The following is a 12,477-nucleotide window of genomic DNA, read 5'->3' as shown; positions in this document are numbered from 1 at the left end:
CAGCTCCCTTCTCTCAAATTCTCATCTTCTTCCCTGCTCTAGAAACCCTTGGAAGTCTTCCTAATTCAATTTAGGCTCCTTGCTACCACCACTAACTGATGCCTAGGGATGTAACTGATCCGCTGAGGGCCTTAGCTGTGGTAGGCAAAAATTGTTTCCCTTTATTTTACACAATACATAAAAATACTTATGAATTTTTTTTTGAGATAAAGTCTAGTTCTGTCACCCAGCCTGGAGTACAATGGCATGATCTCAGCTCACTGCAGCCTCTGCTCCCAGGGTTCGAGTGGTTCTCATATCTCAGCCTCCCAAGTAGCTGGGACTACAGGCATGCGCCACCATGCCCAGCAAATTTTTATATTTTTAGTAGAGATGGGGTTTTACCATGTTGCTCAGGCTGGTCTCAAAATCCTGGCCTCAAGGAATCATCTGCCTTGGCCTCCCATTTAAGGTGTTTAAGGCCTCCCACTTAAGGCCACTTTGCCTGGCCTTAAATGCTTTTTAAACAACAAATCAGAGAGTGAAAACAAAGTTATTAAAAAGCATACATATATTATCATAGCTACAGGGCAAAGAGCTTTTCTCTTAACCAAAACCACAGACTGATCCAGCTTGATAGAAGAGTAGTTATGAGGATGCATTGTGAAGTTATTCAAGTCTGGATATGGTTTTCTATCTATATGAAGTTAAGCAACTTATTTAACTTATCTGAGACTCAGTTTCCATAGCTATAAAATGCAAATGATCTTAGTATTGTATGGGTTAAATAAAATCCCTAAAAATGCACTTACCACTATGCACTTATCATTATGTCTAAACATAGCAATATTCAATAAATCTTATAATAATAACAGTTATTATATATCCAGCTCTCTTGCCTGTATTCTGCTTGTGAAGTTCAATACACAAGACATACAGACATTTAATCTAAGGTGCACTACTGTGATTCAAAACCCTGTGAAAGAAAATCATTTCTAACGTTTGTATCCAAAACTGACCTCACAAATGGCTCAATCATTTCTCTTGGAAATCTTAATAGTTTCTTGTGAAAATAAATTAATTTATTATCAGATTGCTAAAACTCATTTGTAATCATTAATGAATCATAGTCCATTTACCTAATATTCCAAACATACTTTTAATATATTATTTCAAGTGGCTCTTTTTTTGCTGGTTGTTAACTGAATTGCCAAAATCTCACTACCCACACCAATGGTTCTCTCACTGTGGAGTATGCGTGGACCTCCATGCAAACCAGAGACCTGTTTAAGGAGTCCTGGGAAATCAAAACTGTTTACATGATAATGCAAACCATCCTCTGCCTTTGTTCACTCTGTTGGCATTTATGCTAGAGGTGCAAAAGCAATGGTGGGTAAAACTGGTGGCACTTTAGCACAAATCAAAGCAGTAGATCCAAAGTACTTTAGCAGTAATTGTGTTCTTCACCACCACATACTCACAGTAAAACAAACAAACAAAACAATTTCATTTAAAAAAGTAAATAAGTTTTCTTGAGAAAACAGAAAATGTATTAATTTTATCAAATCTAGACTCAACTTTGATGTCTTTTCAATATCCTGTGTGACACAAAGCAATATGTGCACAAAGACCCATTACTCTGTACCTACGTATTGTGGTTTTCTCAAAGAAATGCACGTGTGTAATTGAATTGTAAGCTGAACTAGCCACTTGATTTGTGGAATACGATTTTTATTCGAAAGAACAACTGTTACTTTTTAAATATTTGAGTATGCATAATCTTTTCTTTTTATCATGAAGAAAGGAAGCCTGACACTTCCAGGAAAACAACAATATATGTTACTAATAGTAAAATTTGAGCTTTCGAGTAAAAATTCAAATTTGGAAAACTTCTAACCATCACCAACAGGTTGAGAGTCATATATTAAAGACTTTTATGATAAATTCCTTGTCATTTACACCAATAATTTTGAAATGATCAATGCCTGATATTTCTAAATCAGGAATAGGTAAAAAAATTCATTACGAATGCAAGATAAATGTATTTTTATGTAACAGAGTATGAAAAGTTTGCTGATAGGGTTTCATATTCCACACTGCAAGTAAGTCTTAAGAAACTGCCACTGTGGACTTCTGGTGTAGTAGGCAAACAATTTCTCTATTAACCCACTCAAAAAATCTGTGTAAGGATGGATTCTGCTTGTATATTTTAGCCAAAAACACAACATATTGCAATATATTGCCCAAGAAGATTTGAGAATCCAGCTGTATTCTATCGAGCTAGATATTAAAGAGATTTGTAAAGACATAAAATAATGCCACTCTTTAATTTTTAGTTAGAAAAATAAACTTTTTAAAAATAAAATAAAAATGTTGTATGTTTAAAATATAGTTTTAAAATGAATTAACAAATATTTTTAATTTCCTCAGTTTTACTGCTAAAAATGGTAAACATCAATAGATAAGACACGCTTATACAAAGTCTCCAGGGGTGTCCTTGACAATTCTTAAGAGCATAAAGGGGTCCTGAGTGTAGCAAGTTTGAGAATTATGGCCTGGTGACTACCTGAATGTATAAGATTGCTTCCTTCCATTTAAACACTAAGCTCCATATCAGAACACCCACCTAAATTCCTCTTTCCTTGTTGAGTTTCCTGACAGTTATCAATTCATTTGTAGAGCAGAGATAATTATTATGTTCTGACCTGAGTTCAATTAATGAGCAGTATCAGATTTATTAACTCCCTTCATTTCCTCAGCTTTTCTCTGGTGATTTATTCCCAAGTTATAAAGACATATGTTCTGATCTTAGGTCTTCTACCATCTCATTCAGCAAACATGTATGGAGCACCTACTATACATCAGGTAATATGCCAGGGTCTGAAATAACAAAGACCAATAAAACAAAGCCCCTGACCATCATGAGGTCCAACCAAGTTCCTAAGTTGCATGTTCCTATGTAATACACATTAAAAGATAAATGCTTACTGAAGTACATATATCTATTTTTTGGTGAAGCTAGAAAAATGGCACAAACTTTACATGACCTATTCTAACATAATCAAGACTATCTAAGCTCTTCTGAGAACATTAAGAGACAAAATAAAAAGGTAATTAATCTTGTGTCTGAAACCCAAACACAGTCTTTCAATGACATTACTACCAATGCCAAATCTTTGGATATAACAAGTAGCATAAGTAAAGGTGTATAACTGGACAAATCTTTGGAATGAACAATATCAGAGTCATAGTCATTAGCCTCTTACCCCAAATGTCAGAGCTAGGAAAAGAATGCAGATGAAATTGTTTCTCTTTTACCCGCTGACTCTCTGCCTGCCCATGGAATGTGATCAGCATGACTCTGCCAGAAACCTGAGTAAGCAACCCAGACTCTTATCAGTGTACATGAATAATTTTTTAAAATGCACTGGACAAAGTCCAATTAAACAAACAATTTAAAAATCACCTTTGATAATAAGAGGAAATGTATAACTTATTTTTGCAGAATCACAGTAAATTAATTGTTTGAGCAGAAGGAAAAAAGCACTTTATTGTATACACTTAAAAAATCCAACCAATAGTAATATGAAATTCTAGCTCACAACCACTGCTTTCAATATTCTTTGGAGAAACACATTTGCTTTTCATTTTCAAAGTGGTTGGATCTTGAGAACTCAAATTGGGTTTACAATTTCAGCACTTAAGTTCACAGAAGATATGTTGAATTTTTTTAATTAAAAAAATCATGACATTGAATTCTCCCCAGATTTTTAAATGAATGGAATATAGTAAATATAGATGATAACTTTTCATATTGGTGTTATTTGACTTATAAAAAGTAATAAACAGATCATCCCCTATTAATAACAAAATTACTTATAAACATTTTTAATCTTCTTGCCTGTTGCAGAGGCAGCACTATTTAATACTTTCTTGCTAAGCCAATCTTTGCATAGCTAATGGGTAAATAAAAAAGACACAATAAATCTAATGATAAAACTGAATATTTATTCTCATTCTCCATAGTATTCTAATAAAATGTACTACACTGAACCAAAAAACAGCATCTAATAACATAATCTGTTTTACAGTTTAACAAATTCATCTAAAGTCTGGAATGACTTAATTGCATGCCTTCAATCAATATTTTGGTTTTCAAACTAATCAAATATTTTCATGTAAGTATTAATTCCACAGAAGAAAGTTAGAGACAGGATTGTGGGTTTAGAAGATGGATAACTTCAAATCAAAATTCAATTACATATAAATCATGGCCTGAGCTACACCAAATAGCTCAACATACAAGCCCTATATTAAAATATTTTTTAAATAATTATGTAAAAGAGGATATTTGGCTTAGAAATCCTTTCAGTGCTATGTATGTAAAGATAAAATTGAATTCCCCTTAGAATTATATCTCTAATTAATATGGTCCTTTAAGCCAGAAATATTCTTCCCCATCCATAGATAGACATAACCAACTATTATGAAAAAAATCACAGAGGATACAAAAATATATAATAATAATAATAAATTATCATTTAAAATAAAAAAAATCCCCACCTCCTCCCCCCAGAAAAGAAAAGAAGCAAGAAAACAAGCACATGAGCCTCAATTCACTTGCATGTTGTGTCTGGGTCACTGCCAAGTATCACAAACCACATTTGATGTTTGTGTTTTTGGCTGAGTGACACTAGAATGTCTTTGAGGGGCCTGGGGAGGGAAAGAATGAACTTAGAAACAGCAAACAAGAGTTTTCTGGAGTATAGCTATATCATTTCTAGTTGATTATCAAAATAACATTGAAACTAGTTCAATTAAAAAGCAAATCAACGATACAAGGAGGCAGTAGCCTAAAATACACTCCAGGGAAGGCTGAGCTTGAAATTCTTTTGGCTTATGCTATGAAACACTAATTTCTTACTCACCAACATACAGAACAACATGTATCTATCCCATGGAATTGAACTCAGTATTGTCAAGAAACAATCCCTAGTCTCTGATTATTCACAGCACATTGCATGCATTAGTTTAAGAGGGAAAAGGAAGGATTATCCTAAGTCAGAAGACAGTGTCTAAAATGTTAAGGCAGATGAAATCAGGAATCTTCCAAAACTTGGCTCAGCACATTAAAATTAGTCACTGTCTATAAAGAAACTGCCAAGACTGCTGAGGATGTGAAAGTTAATACTGCCCTGGTGTACACTGTCAGCCCATCCTCCATGGCCACTCTTCCTGAAGAGCTATGGTACAATGCTGATTCCCACCAAAGCTCTTCATTTTGGAATAGGTCTTCTTAATTCTGAAAGTGCCCATCTTCTAGTAGACTTCCTTACTGAGTGGTATTTATATTACCTCAGCAATTTAGCTTAGACATATGGATTTTTTCCACTCTGAAATGGCTAAAGATTTCTCCTTAGCCTATATTTGATTGCTATAAAGTAAAATATGAAGTGAAAAGAAAGTTTGTTGTTTAGTTGCAACCAAGATTAAAACTAAAGTTTATGTAACTCTCTGTTAGCCTTTGACAGAACATTTTTAGGTGTTTCTGTTCATAAATTTAACAATAAACAATAAAGATAAACAATTATAGAGAGTACATATAAAGAGAATGATCTTTCTAAAAAGCAAATCAACAAATAATAAATGACTACAAAATCATTACCTCTGCTCTCTGTGTTCTGGGGAAAGCAGTTGATTTTTCTATGGCATAAACATCCACCAGGTAAAGACATGCTCCTTGCTCCCGGTCCAGAATGGCTGCAGTCTGAATTATACCAGTATGTCGTCCAATAGTAAAGAGGCGTCCAACAGTTTTTTCTTCACAACGAACTGAAACAATATAATACTCCACTGGGGCCTCAGATCCTCTGGGGCTAGCTGCTTCTATTGATATCACGTTTGTGCCAATGGGTTCTCCTTCCTTCAGAATAGTTATATATTTGGGTTGAGTAAAAACAGGTCCATCAAGGCCCTGAAGAATGATGGTCAATTCAGTGGTTGATTTCCTCCTTTCAGGCCCAAGGTCTGTTGCTGAAACTATGAGATTGTAGATCAACTGTGAAGGCACCAACGCTGAAGCCACTCTCAGGTCTCCACTATAACGATCAACAATGAAGGTGTCTGTGTCCCCATTGATGATCTCATACTCTATTTCTCCATTAGCACCTTCATCTGGGTCAGCAGCCATAATTGTTGTCAGAACAGAACCAATCACAGCTGATGGGTCTGCAGCAAGGGCGTTTTGTGATATAAACATTGGGACATTGTCATTGAGGTCTGTAACCAAAATGGTCACGTTCTTCAAAGCATACCGTCTAGTTTCTATTGGCACAGCTTGATCATTGGCTTTTACAGTTAACTCAAAGAGATTAGCAAATTCCCGATCTATTTCAGCATTAGTATATATAGTCCCTTTGACTTCATCTATGGTAAAGTGGTTGCCTCTTGGCATCTGTTGAATGATTGTGTAGGATAGTTGTCCATTAATGTCTGCATCAGGGTCATGTGCAGTCACTGAAATGACAGATGTACCAATGGGAATGTTCTCAACAATAGACTTGAAAATATCTCCAGGAGGAAAGCTAGGAGGATTGTCATTAAAGTCCCTCACATGAATAACCACTGACATTGTAGATGAACGAGGAGGTCTTCCTTGGTCTTTTGCTGTTATATTTAATTTATACAAAGACTGTGTTTCAAAGTCCAATTTTTTGGCAAGAAAAATACTCCCAGTGTTTGGGCTAATGCTAAAAGTTCCGTGGTTGTTAGTCCCAGTAATACTGTAATATAAATCAGCATTGTCACCTGAATCGGAATCAGTTGCAGTAACAGAGGACACGAGTTCACCAATTCTCATGTTTTCCAAAACATCAACAAAGAGTGTTGATTTAGGGAAAGAAGGGGTATTGTCATTTTCATCTAAAATATCAATATTTAAAGTACATGTTGAATTGAGGGGTATTGTCCCTGAATCCACTGCTTGAATTACAAGGGAATAGGCAGGTGTTGCTTCATAGTCTAATTTGCCAATTAGTGCTACCTGACCAGAGGTACTGTCTATAGCAAACTGTCTTTCTTCATTTCCTTTTATTATAGAATAGTGAATAAGTCCATTATTACCTTCATCAACATCTGAGGCAGATACTCTTAACACTTGTGTCAGATTGGCTGCTGACTCTGATATTGTAGCTTGGTAAAAGTCTTTTAAAAATTTGGGTGCATTATCATTTATATCCTTCATGTAAACATGTACAGTGGCCTGATCCTTGAGAGGCTGAGGGAGCCCCTGATCTGTTGCTATGACTGTAAAGCTAAACACAGCAGTCCCTCTCCGCCTCATAAGAGACTCCCTGTCAAACTGATGGGTATTTGTAATTTCCCCACTGATAGCATGCAACTCAAAATCTGGCTGCACCATTTCAAAAGAATACCTTACTTCTCCATTTGGCCCAAAGTCTTTATCTACAGCACTTACTTTGCCCACAAACGACCCAGCCCTCTGCTCTTCTTCGAAGTAAAATGTGTAATTGGTGCTGTTAAAAAGAGGTCTGTTATCATTTACATCTTCTAAAATTACAGTAACATTCACAGTAGCACTAAGGGGTTCCACTGCTCTGTCAGAAGCAACAACCATTAAAACATATCTGTCTTGAAGTTCACGGTCCAGTTCACTTTTTATATACAATTGACCATCTGGGAATATGCCAAAAGCATCCCCTGTATTTCCTTCAGCAATGGTGTATGCAATTTCACCATTTGCTCCTGAATCCTTATCAGAAGCTTGTACTTTAAAGAATCGAGAATTCACAGGTTCTGACTCAGAAAGGGTGACTTCATAAGAGAGTTGGTCAAACACTGGTGAATTGTCATTTACATCATGGACATAAACTGTTAGGATGACACTAGAGGAGAGCTGTGGGACACCCATATCAGATGCCAAGATCTCTATTTGGTAGGAGCCAGCATGAACATCCAGGGGCCCAAGCAGACTAATAGTGCCATTCTTTTCATTGATAGCAAACAGGTTCTTGGGGTTTTGCTTCAGACTATAGAGTACCATGCCATTGACACCTTCATCAGGGTCCACAGCTTTGGCCTGGAAAATGCTGTGACCTGCCTGCCAATTCTCCACCACATTTACACTCTCTATTGCCTGAAGGAAATGGGGGGAGTTGTCATTCAAATCCTTAACTGTTATGTTAACCATAGTGTCTCCAGTCACTGTGCCCCCACTGGCCACTACCTTCAGCTGATAAAAGGATTGCTCTTCTCTATCAATCACATTGGCTGTGGTAAGCTGCCCAGTGACCTGGTTGATAGCAAACATACCTTTCTGATCCCCAGTAGTAATGAGATAACTGATGTTGGAATTGAGATCCATGGTGGATGCAGACACACTACCCACATGATATCCCAGCACCACGTTCTCAAAAACCACAAAGCTGTAGGCAACCTGACTGAATACAGGTGGGTTGTCTTGAGTGTCCAATACAGTGATGGTTACTATTGCCTGGTTGGGAGATTGTAAATTGCCACCATCAGTAGCTACTATTTGCAACTGATAAGCTGTTTTTTCTTCTCTGTCTAGGGCCATTCTTGTAGAAATAACCCCACTCTGAGCATTGACCTGAAACCGAGACCTGTCCCCAGCAGATATACTATATTTGACAGTACCATTGGTACCCAAGTCTGGGTCAGTGGCAGACACAGTGGTGATGTAGCTACCTCCAGGCTCATTCTCCTTAATATGAGCAAAGTATTGGACCGGGTAGAACACAGGGCTGTTATCATTTATATCCAGAAGACTCACATTTATGCGAGCCATCGATGACTGGGGAGGGGAGCCCAGATCTGTGGCCAGAACCAACAGGGAGTAGAAAGCTTGCTCTTCTCTGTCCAAGGAGGAAATAGTGCTCAACCTCCCAGACACAGGATCCAGACGGAAGGACCTCCGGTCAGTCTCTGCCTCTTGTAAGGAGAAGCGCACCGTTCCGTTGTCACCCAGGTCCCCGTCAGTTGCCCTGAGCATCAGCAGTTCGGTCCCTGTTGGGGCATTCTCAACCACAGACACATCATACCCTTCTGGCTGGCTAAATAGTGGCTTTTCATCATTCACATCTAGGAGAGTTACTACAAGCTGGGCATAGGACACCTTGGGGTGAACTCCCTGGTCCCGGGCACTTATATTCAGAACAATCTGGGAAGCAAGTTCACGGTCCAGGCCCCCAGAGGACCCAGTGGTCACGAGGCCACTATGTTCACTGATATGGAACCATCCCAGTCCATTGCCAGAGACGATGCTGTAACGCAGATTAGCATTGAGACCAGAGTCGCCATCAGTGGCAGATATCCCACTCACATAGCTTCCCGGAGGCGCCTCCTCGCTCAGGTTCACTCTGTACACTTGCTGTGAAAAGACAGGAGGATGGTCATTGATGTCATTAACAAAAATCACCAGGCTTGCCACAGAAGAGCGCGCCTGGACTGCTGCGCCAGGGGGCGCCCCGTAGTTATCAGAGACGGAAACTGTGAGGTTGTAGGAAGGGATGCGCTCGCGGTCCAAGGCGCTGGCCACCTTGATTAGGCTCAGGTTCGGCACTTTGCTGCTTTGCACTTCAAAGTGGCGCTGCTCATTGCCCCCGAGAATCTGCACGGAGATGTTCCCGTTGGCCGCGGGAGAATCTGCGTCCGTCACGGTGAGCAGAGCCACCACGGTGCCCACCTGAGCGTTCTCATCTACCGAGGCGTAGCGCGAGGTGGCCGGGAAGTAGCGGAACTTCACTACCGGGTCATTGTCATTCACGTCCAGCAGCTGAATCAGCGCTTCGGCGCGCCCAGTGAGGGAAGGCACGCCTCTGTCCATCGCCTGCACCGTAAGCGAGTACTGGCGCCGGGCTTCGAAGTCCAGGGGCTCCCGCACCGTGATAATTCCCGTCTCAGGGTCCATTTGGAAGGGGGTCCCCTCGTCCTGCAGGCGATAGCGGATGTCCGCGTTGGTGCCCTCGTCCGCGTCCGCCGCCGCCACCTGGAGGACACTGGAGCCCACAACCGCGTCCTCAGGCACCCCCGCCTGGTAGTGAGAACTGCCAAAAACCGGGGGGTTGTCATTAATGTCTTGCACAGTCACGTTTACCTGAAGGTAGCCCCGCCGCTTAGGCTCACCCTTGTCCTCCACCTCAACCAGGAGCTGGTACTGCGGCGTGACCTCACGGTCCAGCCCGCCCTTGGACACCAGATGCAGGAACGCTCCCTCGCCGCTCGGGTTCAGGGTGATGTCCAGACGGAAGCGGCCCGCCTCATTGCCACGGATGATGCGGTAGGAGCGGTGGTCCACACCGTTTGAGCCGATGTCCGAGTCGGTGGCGGTGTCTAAGATGACTTGGCGTCCGCTGCTACTGTCTTCCTTGAAAGTGACCACGATAGAGGGGTCCGGGAAAACGGGGGCGTTGTCATTGAGGTCCCGCACCAGCACTCGCACTTCGGTGGGGTAGGTGGGAGCGCTGGAAAGGACCACCAGGTTGATCACGTCGCTGGGCAGGCTCTCGCGGTCGATGGTGGAGGTGGTGTACAGGGCTCCGGTGCTACTGTTTATGGCAAACAGGGCGTGGCTTTCGCTGAGCCTGTAGGTGAAGCCCGGGCGCGTCTGGATGGTGCCTACCAGAGTGCCTGGAGGTTGCTCTTCCAGCACTTGGAACACCTGGCGCTGCTCGGCCCCGTAGACCCAGGCCTGCCCCGGAAGCAATGACAGTAGCCAAAACACTCGAAGGAGCTGAGATACTGATAGAGTGTGCAACGGGAGCCACGGGCGGCCAGTAGCCCTGTCTGGTGCTAAGTCCATGGTCCTGGCTCCCTAAAACGATGTGATAAAGAGAAGGAAGGGGTGAAGCAAACGCAATGATATTTACAGGGATTAACGAGCACCAGCAAAGATTCAGCTGACGGTTTGGTCTGAGACCTCTGCTATTTCAAAGAACCTCCAGTCCAGCAAAAGCAAGTAGCATCAGCAAGAGGCTCTAGGTAGCCAGTTGGACGCGGAGTGCAAGAGAGATGCTGTGGCGAAAAGCGGTAGGGCATTCCGCGGGACACTCCTGTGAGCTGAGTTCCCAGAAAAGTTTCTCAAGCCTCTTATATATGCCCCCCTTACTTTGTTTTTGAATCCAGATAGTCTGAGCGTTTTCACCCGGGTGGATGGGAGTTGGGAGAAGTTGCCTGTATCTAAGGTATATGAGGAATCATTGCAAAGAACGGTCTTCAGAAACTTTAGAACTTACCCGCAGCGAAGAACGTGAAGAGGGAGGAACAAATGTCCAAGCACAACTGCGCACCGGGGAAGGGGTGGTGGGGAACCGGGAGAATCGAATTCCTTTCCCAAAAGCTGGAGGCGATTGAATTCCTGGAGTCCCCACTCCTCAAAAACCAGGCTGCAACGCCCCTCCAACAGGGCTCCGGCAGTGGCCGCTGAGGCCCAGGCGGCGGCGTCTGCGCGCAGGCAGTTCGGGAACTGCGTTCCAAGCTCTAGCGTTCGCGCTCTGGCTCCGGTACCCGGGAGCGCTCAACTCTGCCCCTTCCCCTCCTGCAGCCGCCGCCGCCGCCGCCGCCCCTGTTGCGGCTTCAAGCCCGTGGTCCGGCACAAACAACAGCCAGGGCTCCTCGGCATTTTTCACCTCTGCCGGGGCGCCTGGCGACCCATTATTTGTACATCCAAATCGAACGCAGTTTCCCCTTTCTTCTCGGCCTCGCAGGGGTCGGGCAGAAACAGCGTGCGGTCCCCGAGTCGCCCTCCCCTCACCATGCCAGGGGAGTCGTTCTCCGGCGGCCCCAGTCAGAAGCCCACTCTAGCGCGCCTCGCCCCTGCCCTCGCTATCTCTGCTTTTATTGTCCCGTGTCAGTTTCACTTTGTAATCCACAAGGCTTTTTGTTTGGGGCGGGGGGTGGTTGGTGCCTCTCTCTCCTTCACCGTTGGCAGTGGAAGCGGCGAAGTCGGCGCTGGGCTGTAGTGACGCCCTCCGCAGCTCCGGACGGCGCCTGTCAGCGCTCTCCCTCTCGCCGGCCGGGGCCGAAGGTTGGACCGCGGTGGAGCTAAGGCTCCGCGAGCCCCTCTCCACCTCCCGCCTGGTCCCTCACACTCTCCCCGCCCCTTCCCCGCCGCACAGGCATGCACACACACACACACACACACACACACACAGCGCGTCGCCGAAACACAAACAGAGGGGGAGGGAAGACCGCGAGCTGGAGCAGCACTCAGAAACTTTGCTCCACACTCATTGATCCCCGCACTTTAGTTCGCCCGGACTCCCCCTACCTCCCAGTCCTGTCACCTTCTGCCCCTCCCTCGCCCCAGCCCCATTGGGCCGGAGCTGAAGCAGCCCCGCCCGGCACTCCTACCGCGAGCGCCCTCCGCCTTGCCTGGCCTCCGACTGGCTTCTCGGGATGCTAATCACTTCAGCCTCCCGGAGGGCTGTAGGCGGTCTGGTGTGGGAGCACAGCGAGGCG

The 12,477-nt window shown here is 43.4% G+C and overlaps 1 protein-coding gene across 3 annotated transcripts in view; it reads right to left on the bottom strand.

The window, feature by feature from the left end:
- FAT4 (FAT atypical cadherin 4) overlaps positions 1-12,269 on the bottom strand; it is a 180,761-nt gene extending 168,492 nt beyond the window's left edge. For all 3 annotated transcript variants that reach the window (XM_058436731.1, XM_058436732.1, XM_058436733.1), the window contains exons 1-2: positions 11,253-12,269; positions 5,645-10,831 (exon numbers count right to left, since the gene is read on the bottom strand). In XM_058436731.1, the coding sequence (XP_058292714.1) occupies positions 5,645-10,819 (5,175 nt within the window). In that variant the 5' untranslated portion in view covers positions 10,820-10,831; positions 11,253-12,269. The remainder of the gene's footprint in view (positions 1-5,644; positions 10,832-11,252) is intronic.
- Positions 12,270-12,477: the final 208 nt, after the last annotated feature.

The sequence above is a fragment of the Hylobates moloch genome, unplaced genomic scaffold (genome assembly GCF_009828535.3).
Source record: "Hylobates moloch isolate HMO894 unplaced genomic scaffold, HMol_V3 SCAFFOLD_3, whole genome shotgun sequence".
Classification (NCBI taxonomy): Eukaryota; Metazoa; Chordata; class Mammalia; order Primates; family Hylobatidae; genus Hylobates; species Hylobates moloch.
This window is presented reverse-complemented; position numbering and strand designations above follow the sequence as displayed.